Source organism: Hoplias malabaricus, chromosome 13, assembly GCF_029633855.1.
Source record: "Hoplias malabaricus isolate fHopMal1 chromosome 13, fHopMal1.hap1, whole genome shotgun sequence".
NCBI classification, from domain to species: Eukaryota; Metazoa; Chordata; class Actinopteri; order Characiformes; family Erythrinidae; genus Hoplias; species Hoplias malabaricus.
Window position 1 is genome coordinate 29,859,643 of NC_089812.1, and position 24,841 is coordinate 29,884,483.

General features: G+C 40.8%; 1 protein-coding gene across 1 annotated transcript in view; it reads right to left on the reverse strand.

Annotated features, from left to right (window-relative positions):
- Positions 1–2,152: 2,152 nt before the first annotated feature.
- Positions 2,153–24,841, reverse strand: part of pvalb6 (parvalbumin 6) — a 74,477-nt gene continuing 51,788 nt past the window's right edge. The window contains exons 7-10 of the mRNA XM_066641937.1: positions 5,017–5,085; positions 4,308–4,440; positions 3,746–3,855; positions 2,153–2,720 (exon numbers count right to left, since the gene is read on the reverse strand). Of these exons, the coding sequence (XP_066498034.1) occupies positions 2,695–2,720; positions 3,746–3,855; positions 4,308–4,440; positions 5,017–5,077 (330 nt within the window). The 5' untranslated portion in view covers positions 5,078–5,085 and the 3' untranslated portion in view covers positions 2,153–2,694. The remainder of the gene's footprint in view (positions 2,721–3,745; positions 3,856–4,307; positions 4,441–5,016; positions 5,086–24,841) is intronic.

Consider the following 24,841-nt stretch of genomic DNA (forward strand, 5'->3'; position numbering starts at 1 on the left):
CCATGGGAGGAACCCGGAACACCCGGAGGGAACCCATGTGGACACGGGGAGAACACGCCACATTCCTCAATAGACAGTCACCCGGAGCGGGACTTGAACCCACAACCTCCAGGTCCCTGGAGCTGTGTGACTGAGACACTACCCCATGTGCCGCGCCCAGTCATTCATTCATTATCTGTAACCGCTTATCCAATTCAGGGTCGCGGTGGGTCCAGAGCCTACCTGGAATCATTGGGCGCAAGGCGGGAATACACCCTGGAGGGGGCACCAGTCCTTCACAGTGCAACACAGACACATTCACACCTACGGACACTTTTTGAGTCGCCAATCCACCTGCAACGTGTGTGTTTAGACTATGGGAGGAAACCGGAGCACCCGGAGGAAACCCACGCAGACACAGGGAGAACACACCAACTTCTCACAGACAGTCACCCGGAGCGGGAATCGAACCCACAACCTCCAGGCCCCTGGAGCTGTGTGACTGCGCCACCGTGCCGCCCCACGCCCAGTTTAAATTTATAATAATCATTCACTATAATTTAATGTGACAATATTTTGCACTGTGTCTTTTGATGCTTTAGAGTGACCATTAAAGCGGTACAAAATTTTAAGAAAACCTTAAAATTTACCACTCATCAATCACAGATATTGATAGCCACTTCAGAGAGATGCTGACAGCGGAATGGTCATTAAACACCATTTTTGTGCTATGAATGCACTTGAGCCCTTGACCTCTTTAATGAAGTGTTCCCATCATTCCTCCAGCATGTTTCTAAAGATGATGAAGTGCTCTGCAAAAGGGACGTGTTGTCAGGGTGGGGCTCCTCTCTTTAAAGAGTCTATAATTCTGTCTTAGAGTGCATTTTGTCTTTGACCTTGCAGCTAATTAGTGTGGCCTTTTTGTAATACATCAGCATCACTAGCGTTGACATCAAAGCCACTGTCTTCAAGAACTCTTACTTCTGCCATCAATAGTTGTGAAAAACTAAATACTCTTCTGTAGTTTCAGCATTTCAGCAGTTATTTCTTTGTTTTTTATTCTGACAGACACCTGTATATACCACACATTCCTATATTGTCTATTCACCAGGTATAAATCTAATTAATTTAAAAGTCTCATTCTGTTTTATTTTCAAAAGGCAGATATGCTTTGGTATTGTGACATCACAAATGCAATAAATCAAGGCTAGACCTTTGTGCAATTTAGCTTAAATATAGGAAACATGGATTAAAATATAAGAAATTAAATTTCCCATAGGATGGGCTCTTTCATTTTTGGAATGGTGTTCTTGGAATACTTGAGTGAACCTGCACACACCAGACATATGTATTAAAACTAAGACATTCTAATATGGCAAAGGCTTCTAAATCATTTGGCAAAGGCTGAGGTGTCAGCTGTTTAATCAACAATGACACTGATTTTGACACTGGCACTTGGAAAATCTACTCTAACATTGTACCTACAATTGTGTGCATGTGTGTATGTGTACAACAGAATCATAAATGAATGAACATCAAATAAATGGTGCTCATTCAAATACAACATCAGGTCCCACAGATTTACCTTGTAACAACCAATTCCATCAACATTTATTTGGCCCAATCATGCTGATAGTTTGTGGATTCCCGCTCATTCCACATTCACTTCAGACAACACAATCCCACCTCTCCACAGCCCAGTGCAAGGGGACTTTATTTAAGAATTTATGCATACGTAATGAGATGCTAAGGAAACAAGTATTTTTTTATTACATCAGTGGATGTCACCTTTAATTGAACTTGAGTGTAGTTAAACCTGCCAAATATAATCACCCTGTGCTAGCTAAACCTTTCCTTCTCCCCAACAGCCCTCGTCTGTCTGTCTCTCCAGCTGTTTTTCTCTCACCACCCTCCTCTCCTCTGCTTTTCTGTCTTTCGTTCTTACATTATCTGATTCTTTGTCTGTTGTTCTGTCGTTCTACCTCTTGTCACACTTTCTTTCTTCCTAACCTTCTTTCTTTCTGTCTCCATCTCTCTACTCTGCAGCTGTCACAGCGTGTCACTGTTTGTATGTCTCTCTTCTCCCCCAGAGGATCTTCAGTAATGGTACTGGTGTAGTATGTGACAGAAAGAAAAGAGCAGTGGAAAAAGGGATAAAGAAAAGATCCAGAGTGAGTCAGTGCTCTCGAGGCATTCTGTTTTATTTCATATTTTTTTTTTACTTTACAGTTTGACCTCTTTCTTATTTTGATGTTTTTCACAGCGGCTCTATACCAGAGAGAAGAGAGGGAGAGAGTAAGGGAGGAGAGCAGTGGCAAGAAGTGGACGGAAGAGAGACAGTGTAATAGAAGGAGAGGGAGAGAAAAAGAAGGGTGAAGAATAAAACAGGGGCAGGACTTTCCTTTTTATAATTATCTACATATTGTCAGTATGAGGGTCTTTTCTTCTATACACTAGCAGAAACACACATGTTTAATATAAAAATGAAAAATAAATAGCGTGAAGAAGATGAGTGTAGAGTGTACATGTGTGTGTGTGTGTGTTTATATTTACCCCTCTTTTTTTTTGCTTATGAGTGTGCATCAGCAGTGAGTAAAGCTGTGTGTGTGTATTTGTGAATAATGTGAAATGGAGTGTGTTTGCAAGTGTGTGTGTGTTGGGTGTGGTCTGGGTTGCGGGGGCACAAGGGTATTGGGATCAACCAGGAAGGGTCAGTTACTCATGGACCAGAGCAGCAAACTCTGAGAGAGAGAGAGAGAGAGAGAGAGAGAGAGAGAAGTTACACATATATTAATATCTTCAAATAATAATCTGTTCTTTTATAAATACATCAGCCATTTCATTATAAACAGAGGCCTTGTAACTCAGGCTCGGCTCTTTTCACAGTGACTGATGTAAACATAAGTGAACAGTGAGACATTTAATATGCACCCAGGCAACACGTGCTGTGGTTTTGTGACTGGGGGAAGGACTAGTGCACCTTTACTATATTTACTTACAGCATTTGCCGGTCAAAATGTGTTCCGTGTCTTTGGTCATGTTTATGTATATTTACTTAGAATTTTAGGATTGTTACTTGAGAATTAGCCATGCAGCTGACTGCCTCTCTGATGCACTGTTTGCACTAGGCATTAAATGTGTCCTGCTTGTGGATGTAATCCATGTGAACGTTATGCATCTATTTCCCCTGTTCCTGCGGTATCGGAGCATGCATGTACGTGTATAAATGTAGTGCAGTCAGCATGTCCACATTCATGGCAAAACATCATGTATCTACCCCCCAAATTTCCAGTCTTGTTCTTGTCCCTCTCTTTGTTGCAGACATTTGATTGTTGCTTGGAGAGAGAAGCTACATTTGAAAAGCTCCAATGTAAACATGCTGTGTTTTGACTGGTTAGTAATCTGATGGCCATGACCAGAGCACCAAGACTAGATGTTAATGCCCTGTGTACACATGTACTGCCGTGATGATGTTCTGTCCACTTATGACCTGATTACCCAAGGTGCCTATTAATGGCAAGAGAGAAAAAGGCAGTACAGAGTGGAGCCATCTGCTCCTGCACACTTTGTGTTATCTATTTAAATGCAGTGGTACGTTTATGGCAACAGAGACTGAGTAGTTTGTTTGGAACTCAACACTGATTTAAACAGAAATGTAGAAAAATTGCAATTGCCCTATGCACACAGGGTCATGTCTTTGGTATCGTCTATCATATTCTAGTCCTCTATTCATCTGTGTGTGTGTGTGTGTGTGTGTGTATCTCACCGTCCACTCCGATCTTGCCATCTCCGTCTTTATCAGCTGCCAGTAGGAAGGCTTTGGTTTCTTTATCAGTCAGGTCTCTTCCATCAGTAGCAAAACCTTTCAGCATAAATCTACATAACAAAAGGAAATACAAGCCACAAACAACATATTTTTAGTGTCATTCCAAAATTTGGATATGTCTTGTATGGGCATTGTTCATAATATTAAAACCAGTTTGATTTAATATTACACATGAACTTGACGTGTTCTTTTTTTTTCTTTCCTTTTTAGTTTAATGGTATAGTATCTTCAAGTACTATACCATACAGATCTTCAAGTGTTAAAAATATAGTGACAGGCACCTTCTAAATCAAACATAGATAGTGAAGTTGACGCTGATTTTTTAATTTCCCCAAATTTTCATGTTATGATATTGCTATAAAAATTATAGCATTCGCAGATTTTTCACTATACGACAAAAATCTAAAGAGCTTTAGTTTCTCAGATGTGCAGGTGTGTGTGTGTGTGTGTGTGTGTGTGTGTGTGTGTGTGTGTGTGTGTGTGTGTGTGTAGTGACTCTTACTTAAGTTCCTCCTCTTCTATGAACCCGCTTTTGTCAGCATCCAGTACATGGAAGGCCTTTTTCACATCTTCAGTTGATTTTGCCTTCAGACCCACCATCTCAAAGAACTTCTTATGGTCAAATGAATCTGCAGCTACACACAGGTTTTAAAAAGTGTCTTGTTAATTAACTAAAGTTACTTTTGATAATATACTGTACGTTACATGACACTTAACCCGGTTTGGTCTCTCACATCCAAGCTGAAAATATGCCATTGACTGTAAAATTTTCACTTGGTTGTCATCAGGTGAGGGGGGATAAAGTGGCTACACATCAGTGTTAGGCAGAAAAATGTGCCTAATATAAACAGATAAAACCTAGTTCTGAGCAAGTATTCACTATTAGCTGGGATTCACCAATGAAAATCTGCTTTAATCTGATACAAAGCTTACTTTGGGTGGGACCAGAAGAAAGTAATGTAGGACAAAATGTGTATGTGTTTTTGAACTGTTCACAACAGATTGCAAATATCCCCTGTCTTCTAGTCATAAATAATGCAGATATAGACCTGGAAATGCTAATATGGACATGATGTGGACAAAATTATGACACATAATTTCAGTAATCTATTCAAATATTTAAAAAAATATATAATAAATAAAATAAATAACGCTCCACAACTGGTGCTAAGGGATCTTTGCTTCAATGACACTGTGTGTCCTTGTTTTACCTTTGAATGTGTCCAGGGCTTTCTTAATATCATCAGCGTTCAGAATGCTGTTCATCGCCATTTCTGCAGCTAGAGAGAGAAAGAGAGAGTGAGAGAGAGAGAGAGAGAGAGAGAGAGAGTTTAGCTGATTAGTGGATATTAACATATTTCAAATTTAAACTATGAATAAAAAAAAAGAAATGAAGTATGTGATAAATGTGTGAACATCTGAAACACCAGCATACTGTTATGTTTTACTTGTGCTCCCAGGTATTGCCTTACTCTTTAAAAGTAGATACTTGCCTCAAAATCTAACTGCTATAGGAAGCAGTGTTTGTAAAGGTAGTAAAATAATCGAAGGCTATCTTATATGGGTTAACTCATTACTGTGCGACAGTAGATTGAATTATATACACAATCATACTCTTTAATACAGCAGTTTTAAAAGAAATGGTAATTGCTTCACATTATGGAAGCTTGACCTAGATTTCTCAGCCTGGCAGCTGGTGGGAAAAATTAGCAATGGATACATTTGGGGAGATAACTGAGTGAAAATGAAAGAGACGAGAAATAATCACATTTCTACGTAAGCCTTAAAGGTTTAAAGTCAAAAGTCAATCAAAATATAGTCAGGATGAAGCGGGCAACAAATCTGCCACTATGCGAAACATGAGTGTAATTTTACACAGTTTTCTAACAATTTAAATTTATTTTATTATCGTGGTTTTTTACAGTGCCTTGTTTGATGCAAATGTGCGTCAGCCAATCAGATTTTACAATACAGGGGTTCATCGACTTACGACATTGATCCGTTCCTACATCGCGCTGTAAACCAATTTTCGGTGTAACATACGTACATATTTACATACTGTACGTAAATAACATACTGTAAGCACTTAACTTAAGCACCAAACACGAAGTTCGCGTTACGATGTTTACGACGCTAAACCACTTAAGTCGAAACAAAAGTTTATACAGTAAACGGGAGATGTGTCGTAACCACGAAACATCGTAACTCGGGACTGACGTAACCCAAGGACCTCCTGTATTAAAATGTACTTTTTATAATACTGCAGACAGAAAGCTCCTCAGATTCTTTTAACATCATGTGGCATTTGGTAACAGAATTCCTTCACAGGTCTTTACCTCTCGATAGATGCACTGATAAACTACTCTCCCCTGAGATGTCCAAGCTTGGTCAGGCGGCTCAGAATTAAAGTGCTATTATGATATTATGCTAGCAGGAGGTTATATAGTTGCCTTTAGCTTGGCTTACACTGATGTTGCAGAGATCCAAACCAAACGGCTCTCTCTACTCTCCTAAAATCTGAGGATGACGAGGGAGATGAAGATCCAAGGTCTGAGGTTTGTTTCATCAAGACGATGGAATGCTTCTACCATGACCATTTCATCTCTGTAGAACCCCACTTAATCAGCAGCTGTTTTGTTATAGAATACAGAACTGACATGTGTGTGTTGCCTGAAACTTCTTCAGAAAATAAGGGACCCTTTGCTGCAACAATAAGTTCCACTCTTCTAAGGAATATGTTGAAACATTTCTTCAAAATCCTCAACATATAGAAGTCAGTTAATGATGTTGGATGATTAGTACTGGATCATGAATGTTGTTTGAACTCATCCCTTCACTCCAGAGAAGGCACTGCTACTGCTCTACACTCCAGTGTATCCCAATAGTCAACACTTGACACTCATGGTGACCTTAATACTCGGTTTCTAGGAAAAATAGAATACTCTGCGGGAAGATGTTACATCTGCATCCATAAAGGGTCTATCTTACACTAACCAAATTCATTTATTGTAAAGTGTCTACAAACTTTGGAAAATGAAGTAATGGCCATGTGCAGAGATGAGCAAGTTTGTGGCACACATTACAGCTATCATTGCAACAGCAGCAGTTTCACAACACTGTCCTTCACTCACCCAGGTGAAGGAGTCGACTGAAAGCAAGCAAGCTGACCTTAGAACAGCCTCAGTTAGGCTCATTTAGCTGGGATATCTCTGTGTTTTCATGGGAATAAGCCCTTGTCAGTCAACAAGCTAGTGACAAAACGTTGCTCATATGTACTGCTATATTCATTATACAATGATGAATATTAAATCAAAAAGCTTAAAAAATAAGCAAGTTAATTTGTTTTTTTTTTGCGTGTGCTAAAACTTACGGTGAGCACCTGCAAGAGAGTCGTTTCTCAGCGCCAGGTGCTCAGCGGAAGATATTGTGGACTCACTTTATCACTATATGAGGTCATTTACATAAAATTTATCTGATGGAAAATCATATAATATTTAAATGTATGTATCTTAACAAAAACGATATCTAAACAGTACCCAACAGGGTTCGTAGAAATGTAGAGGACACTTACTTATTTTTGTTTACCGAAATCCCTAACTTTAGCATATGATTCTTCCTATTAACCCATTCCAAACACTTATTATAGCCTTATTAAGAAAACCTTTATCAGTTGTTGAAAAGTGTATGCTGCTATTTTGTGGCTTCTGTAAAGGAACCATCAAGTGCTGAAACAATGCTAAACATGGATCACTGGAGAATGTCCTAACGCAAAGGTCCAATCCAGTGCTTTTCAAGTTGTGTATATTTGTGTGTTAGTCTAATGCCTGTGTGTTTCTGTGTAAGATGTGGATGTGTGAGGGTGTGGATTCGTTTGGTGTGATGTACATAGCAGTGGGTGTGAGTGTGTGAATTCTATTTTGAAATGTGGCTGACCACATGCGTCACAATTTGGCATATGTTTTGTGTGTACAAGACCATGTGCAGAATTTAATTGATGGCGTGTGACCGTGGCTAGAATTACCACCTGGTCAACATGAAATGATAGGGACATTTCTTTACCTGGCCTCCTAAAGCAACTAAACCAAAGTTTGGAAAGTTTCACATTACACTTTCAGGACAGCATTTAGCAATGGGTCTCATGCAAAGTTGCTTCATAATCCATTTTATTTGAACAGGTGAACATGATATCTGTTTTCACAATTGGTACAGATAGTAGAGACATTTTGGCCAAATCTGTTTCACTTTTGGCATTTACAACTCAGTTACCACACTGGCAAGTGTTGTGTATACTGAACATGGGCCAACCGTCATAAGCCAAGCTTGACCTGGGTTACATCAAGTGTTGTGTTGTTGACCCACAACACTCCTAATATTGGGGCAATATAAAGTGGACTATCTGGGCTTAGTTGAGGCAACCAGAGTCGCCTTGAGTCATTCAAAGCCAAAACGATGGGCCCCAAGAGCACAGAAGATGTGCTACATTTGGACCACCTATTCACTGTCATCTCAGTAGTGTCTGAGCATGGATTTTATAATAAAACTTACTGAGACATAGTCTACACAGAACCAGAGGTGACCCTTATAAGCAATACGCTGAACCTGAGGCCATCCACTAGCCTTACCTTGTTGCAATGAATTTTATATAGGAGCAATACTCCTATAAAACATAAGCATCGTACAAGCAGACCAATAGAGTTTGGGATAAGAGTTGGAGATTTGTATAGTCTGAGGGCAAAGCGCAGTTTCCCTTAACCTGTTGATGATTCTGCTTCTACTGATTGTATGATGACCTGTGATGATTTGGAAGCCTGTCCAAGGCTATTCCTTCCTTGTGCCCACTGATTGCAGGTTCTAGACCCACCATGACCATGATCACGATGATATGGTTACAGAATTTGAACAAATAAATGATTGTAAATGACTGTTTCTTTATGACATAGGGCCTAGTGATTACCATATGGTATCTTTACTGAAGACAAAGACAAACTCTGTGTATGTGTGTGTTTGTGTGCGTTATATTGGCTTGACTCCATACACTTTCAGTCTAAAGACCCAAGGCCTCGTACATCTGTGACAAATCGACTGCTCATACCACACAGTTTATGAAGGATAATCAGCACTGTCCCAGTCACAGTGTACCCACACAGGTCATTACATTTATAATAACACAGTCATGCTAACAGAAAAGCTAATTCAAACAGCTTATCACTTTAGCCTCTGGATCATTAGCTTTAACCAGTGGATGGTGTCTGCTCTGGGCAAACCATTTCAGTATTGATTTAGCTGGGAATATCCTGCCATTGTTGATCATTAACAGATACTGGACTTTATCCTGTCCAAAGGGCAATCACAGAGAACAATGCTAATGCTGATTATTAGGCTTCATTAGTGGAACAGTTGTTGCCAGTGATAATGAGATGCTCATGGGTGACTGCAGTAGACGATGAGATAGAAACACACACTAGACATTGTGCTGCTTTGAATTCACAGGATAAATGTGTGTCAGTCGGTTGATGGCCCGTGAATAAAAATGTTACATCAACACAGTTTCTGCCAAAAGATGGAAACAGAAACACAGCAGCTGTGTCTGTGTAATATATTTTATTCCTAAGCAAATGACACCTTTGAATCATGATTACTCCATATTTACATAATTATCTTTTCAGTTCCCGTGATGAATAAAACTTAAACCACACAATCACACCATGAAAACGCACACACACAAACACACACAGAGAAGGAGATAGAGTAGACGCAGACGGCAAAGAGAGAGAGAAATGCAAGAGCGAGTAGAGAGAGAAAACCAAAGCAAGAGAGAAAGTGAGCATGATGATAAAGCGCCATAAAAGTGTTCCGCCACGCTGTGATAACATGCCACAGGTCTATAAAAGGGCTCTGGAAGTACCTGTGTGTTTCAGTTCAGTGTGGAGGGTTCATCTGAATCCAACAGCAGTGCACTATCAGCCATTACACCACAGATACCCTCACAGAAAAGCTTACAATTCAACATATCCACCTTAAAACTTCACTAAGGCCAAACACCAAAGTACAGCATATCCATATACATCATAAAGAAGATACGTATGTTCACATCCCTCAGTACTGAGATGTTTAGCAGTGGATCTGCAGCAACCTCTGGGATGAGATAGAATGGTATTTGTGATTGAAAACCAATCATACACCAGCACCTGACCACAGTACATGCTCATGGCTGAGTGCCACCAAATCCTCATAGCAATGTTTCAACAACATCTTGTGTAAATCCTTCACATAAGATCAGAAGCTCCTACTACAAGAAAGAGGAAAACATTCTGAAGGGATATAACCTGTTTACAAACACTTGGCTATTTAGTGTGTAAGTGTGTTTGGACCTTTTCCATTGGTCCGTCGATCATGAAAGTTTAACCCATTGCTAGGTCATTTCAAATGCCAAGGAATAGTTGAATTGGTTTTTAGATTTGTATTCCGACAGCGACCATCACCTACTAAATCTTTCAAATCTGACAGTTTTATTATGCAACGTTTACAAGCCCATTTTCTTCAGCCCCGGTTCAAGGCTTACCTGAGTCCTGAGAACACACGGATGGAGTGATGGGGGAGATTAGAGGAAGGGACAAAGAGAGACAGAGGGGAAGAATGGTCTGGTGAGAGATAGTCTGTGTGAACACTTTGACATTTTATACGGCCTCCCATGCCTATATTAGGAGCAAAGTAATGCAGGGACCCGGCTCCTGGCCCGGGCCAAACAGATCACTTTCAGAACTGACCCCGAACTAAACAAACCCTACTATTAATATACAGCTCTCCTCTGTTCCCATCTGTTTCTCTGCACTCGTCTGCTTCTCTTTCTTAACTTTCTCACACCTCCCTCTCACACTCCTCCCAGAGACCAGGGTCTGCCCTTAAACACACACCCTTCTCACTACCTCCCTCTACCTCCTCTCTCCTTTTTTTTTAGTAGTTCTTAGTAACTACCCATCTAGCCCTCTCTCTCTCTCTCTGCCACATTTGTCTTCATCTCCTGAATACTTATTTTTTCCTTCAGTCCCCATTTTCATTGAACAGTGGAACATAAAACTGACTGGATTCCAATGAGAACTTCATTTCCACATGAAGAAAATACATTACCTAGCCAACATACATTATCAACGCATCACCGGTGTCTTTCTCTTCATTACTTCAGCAGTAATTGTGTTGAAGTACTATGTTTTATTCATGTGGAATGGAGGTACATATTTGAAGTCAATTCCGTTGTTCTTTTCTCAGTGCTCCAGAGCATCTAATGAAAGCACAGTGGAACACCCAGTTCCCATCTTTCAAATCAAACACTATTCCCCCGCATAGAATCTCCATTTCTCACTGAATATTTTCATCTCAGAGTGCAGTGTCATGGATAAATACACTATAGTTACACTTTCCTGTTTTTAGCAACACTTTGTTCCCTGGTCTTTCATTCAGATCAGACACAAAAAAGCAATGAAAAAAGACAGCCACAGAGCATTGTCTTCAACAGAGAAGAACAGAGTGGTTTGCTTTTGTGTAAAGCTGTTCAGAAAGAAAAAAGAAGGAGGCCTTTCTCTGGCTTTAAAATTAGTTTTTTATAACTTGTCCAGTAAAAAAACAAGTCATAAACAAAACATGAATAGCTAAAAGCTAAAGATAGTAGTAAGTAATTTCCCTGTTTTCGTTATAAGTATATTTGAAAACCAAAGTAAGCAGTATTAGTTGGAAATGCTAGCTAATATTCTTTCATTCATTATCTGTAACCCTCCAGTTCAGGGTCACGGTGGGTCCAGAGCCTACCTGGAATCACTGGGTGCAAGGCAAGAATACACCCTGGAGGGGGGCGCCAGTTCTTCACAGGGCAACACACACTCACACATTCACTCACACACTCACACCTACGGACACTTTTGAGTCACCAATCCACCTACCAACGTGTGTTTTTGGACTGTGGGAGGAAACCAGAACACCCGGGGGAAACCCACGCAGACACAGAGAGAACACAACAAACTCCTCACAGACAGTCACCCGGAGTCCCTGGAGCTACCTGCTGCGCCACCATGCTACCCCTAGCTATTAATATATTAATGTTATTATATGTATTTATAAGACAATTTGCTAGTGGTTATGATTAGCAGATTCCACAGGGATGCTAAATGCCTGTATGATTTAACTAGACAATCTTATAGCTGCAATCATATTACAGTTCTAGGCTCTTGCCCAGGGTCACTAACTAAGTACATACTGGTGTTTCCGTCTGATCAAACTTGTCTGCTGTGTGAATAGAAGCTACACCATTATATTTGTGCAATGGATGCTGGATATTGTAGCAACAGAAAACTGCAGAACAGAAACAGGAAATCATTTTAAATCATAAATTCTGTTAAAGAGATTAAAAGAAACAATGCTGCACTTGGTAATATTGCATAATAAGACCAAAAGTGTGTTAAAACTAGCTTCAGAATGATCTTATAGCAAAAATATATATGGCTAGATATGTAACATATACATAACATCTGAAGGTGCTTTTGTTGTGTTCTTAAAAATAAAACTTGACCTGATTAACGCCTTACAACTCACTACTTTCAAATCCAAACTCATCCAGTGCTCATCCTCATTCTAAATTAATCAAAGATTAGTTTCAGACTGAGTAGGAAATTCTATAGCCATTATGAATCTAAGCCATTGTGCCCAAGTCATTATGAAGATGAGGACAAAAGGCTGTTAATCTTGTAATCCACATTAATGCAACTTCTGGCCTATAGCCCGGTCATATTTTCCGCATTTCTTTCCATACAGAACGAATGGAAACAATTCTCAATCCCCACAACTCGGCTCCACCACTCAATAAGCAACACATTCAATATTCAGCAATAAGAATACGAGTAGTGATGTAGATTACTTCCAGATCTCATATACCACTGCAGCCCACCACTTTTCCCAAAGGTCCATCACACCAGAGAACACAGCTCCACTGATCCACAGACCAATGCTGGGGGGCCCTAGCCTACACTGGGCACTGGGCATGCTGATGATGGGCAAAGAATTAGCATACTCTATGTATACTTTTTATGCTGTGTTCTCAAGGACATCTGGTATCTGTCAAAAAATAGTGTTTTACATGGACTTTTTAAAAACGACACTGTGTGCTTAGCCTTTGATTTCCCTTAACCATCTGTCTTCCCACGACCAGCAGGTTCTCTCCTATATTCCTTTATCAATCAGGGGACTTCCTGACCCTCAGGACTAAATTTAACCCGTCGAGTGTCCTGCAGGCGCCACAGCTTCCAGCCTCCAACTCTAACCCCCCACATTCCAGGGCGACAGTGGCACCCCTGCAGTCCCAGGCCAGACAGACTGAGGGACAGCCAGGGAATGTCCCAGTATCAGAAGGAAGGAGCCGGGGAATAGGATGAAGGTGAGGGAAGATGTAAGAGTGACTTTTATAAGGAAAGGTTAAGGATAAAGTCAGTGTTAGGGTTAGAGAGAAGTTAGGCTTCTATTAAAATAGTCTATCATGGCCTCACAGTGCATGAAGATGTGTGTGTGTGTGTGTGTTCAGGTGTGCTGATGATGAACCAACTGCTGCCATCTGCTGGAATCACAGCATCAACCAAAACAACATTATATTGACATTACTGCAAATACACCCCCCCCCTTACTTCACCCCTTACTTCTCTCATTCTCTCACTCTCATACACACAGACTTTCTTCCTTGTCTTTGTTTCCCTTTATGTCACTCATCCCTTTCATTTGTTCATATATTTTATCTTCCTTTCTCTCACTTTCTCCTCCACATGCCAACTCTCCATATTTGTGTTTAATTTCCCTCACTATTCCTTATCTCTTGTCCCCCAACCCCTCGCTCTAATAATTCTGTTTCAGCATATTTTACCAGAGAGAGAGAGAGAGAGAGAGAGAGAGAGCGAGAGAGAGAGAGAGAAGAGAGAGCACGAGAGAGAGAGAGCAGAGAGAGAGAGCAGAGAGAAGAGAGAGAGAGAAGAGAGAAAGAGAGAGGAGAGAGAGAGAGAAGAGAGAGAGAGAAGAGAGAGCAGAGAGAGAGAGAGAGCAGAGAGAGAGAGAGAGAGAGAGAGAAGAGAGAGAGAGAGAGAGGGAGAGAGAGCAGAGAGAGAGAGAGAGTGAGAGAGCAAAGAAATGGGAACTATACAAAAAGAGGAACATTCATTTGTCACAATCAACAGACTCTGCAAACTCTAAAGTAGTGAAATGTTTAAATTGTTACTGAAGGAATGGCAAATTTCATAAAAGAATGAAAATGTAATCATCTATCTATCTATGGAATCTGTCCATTCATCCCCCTTTCGCTTCATACCTCTGGTGACAGACAGATATTTAGATGCATGGTATTGTTTTTCCTCAGAAGATCTTTCAAAAACGGAAATTCAAAGCAGCCTTTCGCTTGGAAAATGTCACCCAGACCCAAAGCGAAAGGTCAGTGTCTGCTGAACATGTGTTAGTTCTCCAGCATTTACACCAGCTCTGCGTAAACACACTTCACCAAGGTCACAAACACTTGGACTTTATCAAACAAGACAAGCCTAGCCCCAAAACCACTGGCCAGTGCGATATACACTTCTCCCACTCCGTTCTGACTCTCCTGGGCTCTTCTCCTAAAAGCTCATAAAACTTCATTATCGCTGCGAGCTTTAAGCCAAGAGGTGCCGTCACACCCCTGAATGCTGCTCAAGTCTGGCTTACTGCATAGAGGCCAGAGCTTCAGTTACATTACTGAGCTGGTTCTGCCGCCTGCCTTTCAGAGTTGCTGAATCATTTTCACCAGCTGTGTACAAAAGTCTGTCACTTTAAAGCACCCATGTCAGGGAAAGTTTCAAATGTTCCATCACATATTACACATACACTCGATATACATTCCACTCTGCAATTTTTGGACTGTTTTGTCAGTTGTGGCTTCACAACCATGACCTCGTTTATGTTAAATCTCTCATATAGTTTACTGCTAAGTCGTAACTACTTTAAGGGCATTTGCAGCTGGTCAAGGGCATCATTTTTTTTTTTTGATGCATTTATACAGAGATAAAAAAAATAAGATGTAGATATAAAACAAAACACATGTTCATCTCCAAAATAGTAACTTTACATTAGAAGGAAAAAACCTTCTTAACTTTTAGTGGAAGTCAATGTAAAAAGATGAATGAGAGAGAGAGAGAGAGAGAGAGAGAGAGAGATAGAGAGATAAGGAGAGAGAGAGTGAGAGAGAGAGAGAGAGGAGAGAGAGATAAGGAGAGAGAGAGTGAGAGAGAGAGAGAGAGAGAGAGAGAGAAGGAGAGAGAGGAGAGAGAGAGAGAGAGAGAGAGAGAGAGAGAGAGAGAGAAGGAGAGAGTGAGTGAGAGAGTGAGAGAGAGATAAGGAGAGAGAGAAGGAGAGAGAGAGAGTGAGAGAGAGAGAGAGAGAAAGAGAGAGAGTGAGAGAGAGAAGGAGAGAGAGAAGGAGAGAGAGTGAGAGTGAGAGAGAGAGAGAGAGAGAGAGAAGGAGAGAGTGAGAGAGAGAGAGTGAGAAGCTCCAGTATATACTGCGAGAGAAGGAGGAGCTGATCACACACGCAGCCAAATACGTGACAGACTGCCACAACCTGAGGGACAACCAGTGTAGTCAATCAACAGTGTAACTAATTATTACTGAATATTACTGATTATTGTATATATATGTGTGTCTCCATACTCTTATTTTCCTTTTCTTATTTGATTATCAGTAATCTTGTAAATATAATTTCCTCTTGTTGTAATTTTATCTTTATCTATATGTTTATGTATTTTCTGTAATATGCTTTAGCAACAGTGTATTGTATTACATTCATGCTAATAAAGCACTGCTGAACTGAACTGAACTGAGAGAGAGTGAGAGAGAGTGAGAGATAGAGAGTGAGAGAGAGAGAGTGAGAGGGTGAGAGAGAGAGTGAGAGAGAGAGAGGGACAGAGACAGAGACGTGTAAGCATCAGAGAGCAGGGCTCTGCAGGATCAGCTGCTGCTGTGAAATGCCTCTCATCACAGAGCGAGATAGAGTCGCAGAGTCACTCACACTGTATTAATACACAACACAGAAAAAGAGCAGACAACAGGTGCCCAGAGAGCAAGAGAGAAAGAGAGAGAGGAGATAGTGATAGAGAAAGGAGGCAGTTATAGAGTGATAACTAAAGAGAGAGGAGAGGCAGAGAGAGAGAGAGAGAGAGATTAAATTGATGAGGGGCATTTGCTCCTCAGTCATTCTGCTCATGTAGGAAATAAATCGCTATCTGTGCCTTCAATACAAGCGTGACATGGAGAGAGAAAGAGAAGTAAGATAAGAGGCAATGAAGGGTTTCCATCACCCACACGCCCTTTATTATCTGCAATAATTACCTCGTCTGAGGAGCTGCAGTAGGAGGTTAACTACAAAACTCAGTCACAAATGATGTTTTGCCATTGTGCGCTATAATCATTTAGACTCAACCTCACTTCATCCAGATGAAGCTCCCTAAATATCCAAGACTTTTATTTAGAATTGTTGACAGACAGTCACCCGGAGGAAACCCACACGGACACAGGGAGAACACACCTCACTCCTCACAGACAGTCACTCGGAGGAAACCAACGCAGACACAGGGAGAACACACCACACTCCTCACAGACAGTCACCCGGAGGAAACCCACGCAGACACAGGGAGAACACACCACACTCCTCACAGACAGTCACCCGGAGGAAACCCACGCAGACACAGGGAGAACACACCACACTCCTCACAGACAGTCACCCGGAGGAAACCCACGCAGACACAGGGAGAACACACCACACTCCTCACAGACAGTCACCCGGAGGAAACCCACGCAGACACAGGGAGAACACACCACACTCCTCACAGACAGTCACCCGGAGCGGGAATTGAACCCACAACCTCCAGGTCCCTGGAGCTATGTGACTGCAACACTACAGCCCAAGATGATATAATTACAAATATTCAATTTCAATTATTATTTATAATGTAAACAGTTAAAGTATAAACAAATCAAAATAATATTATGTATAGCAGTAAAATACATTTACATGAATATTCCAATCCTGATATAGCACATACCTGTTCATTTGCCTTTAATTAACTAATTTACTACTGCATTAATTCCAGGCAGTGGACTCATCTTTGAAGATAATTCACTTCTAACTGATAAAACATTATTTGAAACATTGTTCTTAATTTTGTTTAAAATTTTTATGAAATAATAAAATACCCGGTGCTTATTCCCCTTATACGGGTCATCCCTTGTCATTGTCTGCTAGGGCCTTAAACTGTATCTTGGGCATTTATAACTAGCGTTACTTGATATAGGGCACGCACACAAACTCTTGTGTGAGAATGCAGGCATGCGTGTCCACACACGGACACACCAAACACATTGACCTTGGAGGTTTATTGTATGTGAGAATGCACCGTGTGTGTGGTTTTGTGTAGAACGCCTGAAGCCTAAATATAATACACACCACATCCCCATGCAATACCCTCTAAGAGAATTCATGCCATTAGTCTCCCTACAGTTCCTTATATAATATCTAATAATCCATTGCTTTTAACCCTATTCCTCCTTTCACAGGATTGACTCCTCATCCATGTAGGAAGGTGGGACGTCTATACTGCCATTTGAGGATTGCCCCGAGGAGGTGGGGGGATAGGGCACTCTCTCTGTGTGTGTGTGTGTGTGTTTGGGGGTGGGAGTGATAGAAGAGCCGCAGAAAAGCAGATCATGTGGATCAGTCTGAATCAGTCAACCATAACCTTTCCATAACAACAACAAGCACTGGCAGCCTAAAGTCTTGGACTCCACACTAGTAAATGCAGAGAAGGCCCTAAAGGAACACATGCTTTGCAGGTTACGTTAACGCTTTATTAACATATATTATAGACGGGCTGAAACTGTAACAAAGTTTACATAAATATCAGACAGTATTTTAAGACTGAAATAATCAAAGTTAAAGTTGTGAACCCAGCTGAGTTAAAGGGCTTTGTTTCCACGCGCTTGTATTGTATTGTAAGTCTCAGTGTGTAGACCGAGTCCCTCCTGCTGTGAATCATTGTAGACTGCTCTGAGATCAGCCGCATTGCGGATCAGACTCCCTCTCTCTCTCGCTGTAGGACGTCTGATCCCAGGAGCTCGGCTGGAGCGCCGGATCACTCCCATCACTTACAGGAGCTGTGGAGCATGGGAATGACTAAGAGAAGGAGGTGGAGCAGTAATACATAGACCACTCATGGGCACAGATATGCTGTTAATGGGATTCGTTTCTCTTACATAGCATGTAATAGCACCTCTGTCCCTCTTCCTACCGCTGCTGATCCATTTTACACAGTCTCCAGTCCCCAGAGCTGAACGTGCGAGTGTTGACTGAACACAGTGGATTAACACTTAAAGGAGCATGAAGTCAGTTTGTACCACCAAAACTAGCTAAGAATATATATATATATGGTGATTATTTATTATTTTATATATTTTTCAAAATAAAGTGCAGTTCAGGCGGAACGGTGGTGCAGCAGGTAGTGTCGCAGTCACACAGCTCCAGGGGCCTGGAGGTTGTGGGTTCGATTCCCGCTCCGGGTGACTGTCTGTGAGGAGTTGGTGTGTTCTCCCCGTGTCCGCGTGGGTTTCCTCCAAGTGAGTGTCTGTGAGGAGTTGGTGTGTTCTCCCTGTGTCCGTGTGGGTTTCCTCCGGGTGCTCCGGTTTCCTCCCACAGTCCAAAAACACACGTTGGTAGGTGGATTGGCGACTCAAAAGTGTCCGTAGGTGTGAGTGTGTGAGTGAATGTGTGTGTTGCCCTGTGAAGTACTGGTGCCCCCTCCAGGGTGTATTCCCACCTTGCGCCCAATGATTCCAGGTAGGCTCTGGACCCACCGTGACCCTGAATTGGATAAGGGTTACAGATAATGAATGAATGAATGAATGAAGTGCAGTTCACATAGGACTAAGCTATAAAGTGCTTTGTTGATTCTAAATGAAACAGTTTAGTCTCCATAGAGCAGGTCCCACACATGCGGGCAGCCATATTTAAAGGAACATTAGGCAGAATTTGGGTTTTTTTTTTTTTGCTCCTGGTCCTCACTCTTGTAAAATTCATAATTACAGCACTTTTCTGTAATTCCAGCTTCAGAATCATAGTGATGTTGCACTGACCTGTAAAAGTGAAAATAGAGCCTGAGTCGTTGCTTCTCTGATACATTCTATACCACTAGGTGTCACCATAAAAGCTGTTTGAAGAAACATACAGTTTCCTATTTAAAAAAAGAGTACTTATATTCCTGAGGAGTATCACTCCAATGAGAGTATACTACATTTTTTTGGACACATCTAGACCTTAGTTGAGTTCAGCAGAGCCGGTGTTCTTTCAGTACTAATACATCTGCTGCTTAAGCATTCCTCACTGTTCTACATCAGTCCTCTCAATCAGCACGAGGCATTTCAGTCCCCAACCATCACACACAGCTCTGCTCTTACAATTCAATTATCCTGATTTATTCACACTCTTCAAGACGTCAGAGTTAGAGGAGTTCTCTGGGAGCTCAGTGTACATCTGCTCATTACATCTCTGGAGGGGTATGCTCTGGGCTCCTGATTCAGTCTGGAACCCAGAAGAACAGAGCGCCACGCTTTGAGTTATCCCGCCTGGTGGCAAGCAGCTGCTCTGGGATGTTTGTTTTTGGCTCATTTAGCAAGAGACATTCTCCGTATGAAACCTAGTGTAGTCTAATCCTTTGTAAAGACACTGTGCATTTACTTTGCATACTGACAGTGCAAAACAATTTGCTTTTTTGAGGCCATCCTCTTATAACCTGAATCATATCCTTATCCACTAGTAATTGACACCTTCGTGCACCACCTACAACTGTTGCCAGGTTGAAAAACTTTACAAGATGCAGGAAAACATCCACTTCAAAGCAATGAGACACAGGACCATAGGAGAAATCTTTGGTGGAATACATACTGTGGCACACCCAAAGACGACACTGAACCGGGCAGTGTTTTTCCACTGCACTGGTGGCACATAAGCACTTGGTGGTCACTGGCCCAGAGCTAGAGTCCAGCATCATACTGGAAGGAGGCTCTGGGAACACAAAGCCACATGATGCTGAACAACACAAAAAAATAAACACCACAAATAAACTGCAAAAATACAAATATCTCTAAGCAACTGTAATCATGTAAATAAAACCCTGACCGAGTGAGAGAGAGCACCAGGGCTTCATAAGAGCCTCCAACTCATCAGTGAGCAGAGCTTGAATAAGTCGATTCACAATTGATTTACATAACCTCTAATTTTCCAGATCCCAAAGGCTGTATGTGAACTTAAGCACTGGGCCATAAAGGATTTCCACAATTCTAAACACCTGGTTACTTTCTTTCCCTATGAATGAAAATACTCATTTTCTGGCTGTTAAAAGGACAATATGATTTACAGGCGCTTTAACTAGATATGAGTTTGATCATATGACAGTGGTGAGAGAGGTGATTGAGAAAACTGTGAAAATAGACTGCAGTTTAGCACTAAGTGTCAATATGTATTTTAAGGGAAGGACTGTTGTGAGGTACACTGTTGTTTTCGTCTGCAATCCTTTAAGGCATAGCTATATTGAGTGATTTTTTTGACAACTCTCGCCTCAGAGCTTTGAATTTGCCAAGTGTGGGATTACAGTGGCCTCTGTGTGTTTAATAATGAATGGAGACGGAGGGTGAAGTGTTATATAAGGAGAAAGACAGGGAATTCCTTCGCACACATCAAACAAATCAAATAAAAAAGGTCATACACATGTCAAGAAACAAACTGGAGTTTTATGTAGGAACCTACTGTAAATTGAAAATTTGTGACTGTGCTTTTATTGCATCAATATATGAATGTATTGATGCAGTGATAGAGAGAGAGAGAGAGATGAAAATATAGAGTGAATTATAGGGGAAAAAGTACAGAAATAGAGGGAGTAAAAAAGAAAGAATGGCTGTTCGAGTTGCCGTACTTGGTAGTACAAACTAGGCGAGTTCGACTCGCGAGTACAAGCTACTTACGGGAGGACGCTGTATGGTCATTCTGTAGTTAACACTGACGTACTTGATGAGTCACCGCCTCAGTGGCGGGAATAAAGCTACCACGCGAGGTTGGTGTTGCACAAACGTACGAACACACAAGACCGCATATTGAGAACCAGCTAATGAATGATCGAGAACAAACAAGGAAGTGGTGTGTGTACGTGTACATTTGTGTGTATGCTCTGGCAGTGTTCTCTCTGGTGTTAGTCTTGCGTGATCCTTCAATTCACCCTACCCACAATGCATCAGTGCCTCAGGGCTGAGATGCCTAAAAATGCCTCTAACATTGACCAGTCCATTCATTCACCAAGGCACTCAAGCAGCTTTTCATCTATTCATCTACCCACCCCTCCATTTATTCTTCCACCCCTCCATTCATCTGTACAACAGCTGCACAACTCTATTCTTCTACACTGAGGCCGAAATCTTAATGCTAGTGCTATAAAACACACACATCTGTGTGAGACATCATCTCATGTTCCACCAATCCGGTAAAACAGAAGGCAAAATTTTTTATTGATTTATTGCATATATCATGTAATGTAAGTCAATGATAAGAGATTTAAATCCAAGTCTTAATGCATTCTACTGGTCCATTGTTCCTTCAAGTTACAGTACAGTCCCTGTGTTCAAATGATGTTAAAAATACATGGGGATATTTGTGATTCTTATTATTCTTTGGACAGCAAATGATTTTCTATGAATGTCACCTCCCCTCTTGACTTCAGAGGCTGTACTTTAATGGGAGATCCCACAGAAATGTCCACATTTCTGAATAATGTTATAGATAACATAGGGTGACCAGACGTCCTCTTTTACCCGGACATGTCCTCTTTTTAGACTTAAAAAAATGTCCGGGCGGAATTTCACAAACGTCCGGGATTTTGTTTTTCTAGAGCTTACATAGAACTTCGAGAAGCGTTTCGTTCACAAAGTAGTCCCACCCTCCCCTACTCCGATTGGTTCGCTTGAGTGAGAAGGGGGCGTGGCGAAGTAGCCTAAAATCTTCTGATTGGACGGTCTGACTGTAGAGCTACCGTTATTGGTCGATAACCTTCTCTGTAAACATTTAATTGGTCAGTCTGTACGTCAGTAGTCCTTGTTTCCGTCAGGCAAAGCTCATGTACCTACCCTCATCTCGAGCAGCTATGTCGAAACGTAAATGTAAGTTCTCGGATGAATTAAAAAAGAAATTCCCATGTTTTGTGTAGCAAATAAAGGTGTAAAGGACCTAAAAGCACACTTAGGTTCAGCTAAGAATACAACAGCAGCGAGGGGCGAGAGCTCACCACCCAACCATTGAATTAAACAGGAATTTGAATGTTGGAGAATTCCCCTTTAAAGGGGATGTCTATGATTGTAAGAAATTGTGTTTGAGGAAAAATGACTGTTGTTTGTATGTGGCTGAATTTTTAACATTTTATTCACTGTTTGCTTCATACACACATCAGAAAGGCTTCCAGTGCAAACAGAGTGGAGAGAGCCAGCAGATTATGAAGATGTTTCTTCATCCTGAGAATTTTATAAGAAGTGTTTTTTTTATTAAAACGGTGAATACCACGTTTAAGCTATAAACTAACAGTCTGAGCACAAACAGTGTTCACACACATGGTGATGTAATGCTATATGCTATAACAGAGGATTGTGTGTATAATACTGAATACATTTTATATCAGAGTGTGCAGCGTTTGTTTTCTCTGAGATAAATAGTATGACCTTTGGCGATAGGATAGGGATGTGTCTGCTATTTCTTACAAGCTCAGGTCTTTCAGCAACTTCAGAGAGATACAAAGCACACACAAACCTTCCTTTCGTATTCTCTTATTTTACACTCTCCATCACTCTCCTTCTCTCCTCTGCTCTTTGTTTCACCATTCCCATTCTTTCTTTTTCTCTTCCTTCCTTTCCTCTACTCTTTCATGTCTAATTTTTTTCTCATTTTCCGTCCTCTCTTCACATTTCCTCTTCTCCACCACACTTTTCACTTCTTCTCTATTCATTTCCTTTAAAGATACTATTACATTTCTATTCCTCTGCTTCTCCCTTTTTCTTTCTTTCTTCTCTCTCCTTTCCTCACCTTAACTATTCATCCCACCTTTCTCTTCATATTCTCTCTCTCTTTCTCTCTCTCTCTCTCTCTTTCTCTCTCTCTCTCTCTCTCTCTCTCTCTCTCACATACACTTAAACGTGCATATTGTAAAAATAGGTCACAGGTCACAAAAGAAACAGAAGGTAAAGAGAGTAGGTATGACACATTGTGGCCAAAAGTTTATAGATACATGTTTTCTTTTGAAATTAATGTGTTTTTAAATAATTATATGAATCAAAGTGAATCACGATACAATCGTTAATTCATTTTTCTGTGTTTCTTAGAACCTATAATAATATCTTAAGCAAACAGATATAATTGCAAGGTCATTCACATAAATTGAAGTATTTTTCATTCCAGACTTATTTTTTAAGTTAAGATTATGATAAAAATGTCTACCTTTTTAAAAGTTATCAATGGTATTGGTGATTAAAAGCTCATGTTGATTATGTCCTAATACAATGTCCACTGAGGACTGAGATCCTTCTTTCAGACTGCGGGCTGTAATATGTGCTGCAACACACCCCGTTACACCTCAGTACACACTACCAATCACCTAGTCTAAATTACTGCACACATTACAATACACAAACACACACAGACAGAGAGAGAGAGAGAGAGAGAGAGAGAGAGAGAGAGAGAGAGAGAGAGAGAGAGAGAGAGAAATATTAATGAAGGACACATCACAGAGCGAGGTTGAGGGAGTAAAAGGAAAATGGAGAGAGGTGAAGCAAAAGGTGATTAGAGGGCAAAGGGTTGAAAAAAGAAGAGGATTGTCAGGTAGAGAGATGGAAAGAGACAGTTTGAATCAGGCTAAGATGACTTTTCTGGGTGGAAACAAAGCCAAATCTCACTCTTTCAACCTTCTCTCTCTATGGCTTTCTCTCTCACCCCATCCCTCTCTCACCCTTTTGTCTCTCAGCAAGTGCTTTAATTGAGCCTGAAAGCCAAGGTCAGACCAAAGTTAATGCTAAATCACGTAGCAACAATAACAGCCATTATCACAAACAAAATTTCAAATGTGTAGTAATTAGGTATTCAGAATTAAGGCTACATTTTACTTTAACAAATATATTCATCAGTCAGTGCCTTCAAAACAGCATCCCAGGGTTTTTTTAGCCAGACTAAGGCATTGTTTCATGCTAGCTGTGTGGATCTCAGCGGACTTCACTGCCAAAATGTGAATGACTCCACAATGCCTGATTAAACAGTATTAAAATGAATGTAGGTTGGAGGAATAAAGTTAGAGGTTGCATGACTATATTTTTACTAGTCGGCAAGTCCTTTAAACAAGGTGTCAGTTAGACTAGCCATTGGACTAGCCATTGCTAGTAGCATGCTAACAGCAGTTAGCAACAAGTGGACACTGTATTAATAAGTGGTTGTTTGAGATTTGACATTTTTGTGAGAATTTCATGACATTTAGCCATGAGAACAGATATTAGTGAGTGACCATTATCAGTAATAACTTTGATCATCCCAAAAAGTACTGGATAATACATCGTTACTGTAGATAACACAGTTCCATAGCAAACTCAAATTTTAATAGATTTCAGAAATATGAACTGGCCATGATCAACAAACTACTTTATTGTCTCCTATCTTTTCTCCTCTCATCCCTGTCTCCTCTCACACATCCCCTCTGCCCGTTCTGTCCGGAGTCAGCTGTAAATGGCTGATGATGACTTGGCAGATCTGCAGTGAGTTTTAGCAGCTACAGTGCTGACCTCAGACCAGAGAGTGATTTCCTCACAAAGACATTAAAGATCAGTATTGAGACTAAACTGCTCTAAGTTCTGCTCAGATGGTTGAGAAATGTATGTCTTCACTTGATTCCACAGATCAAAACCTCAATAGCTTTACTC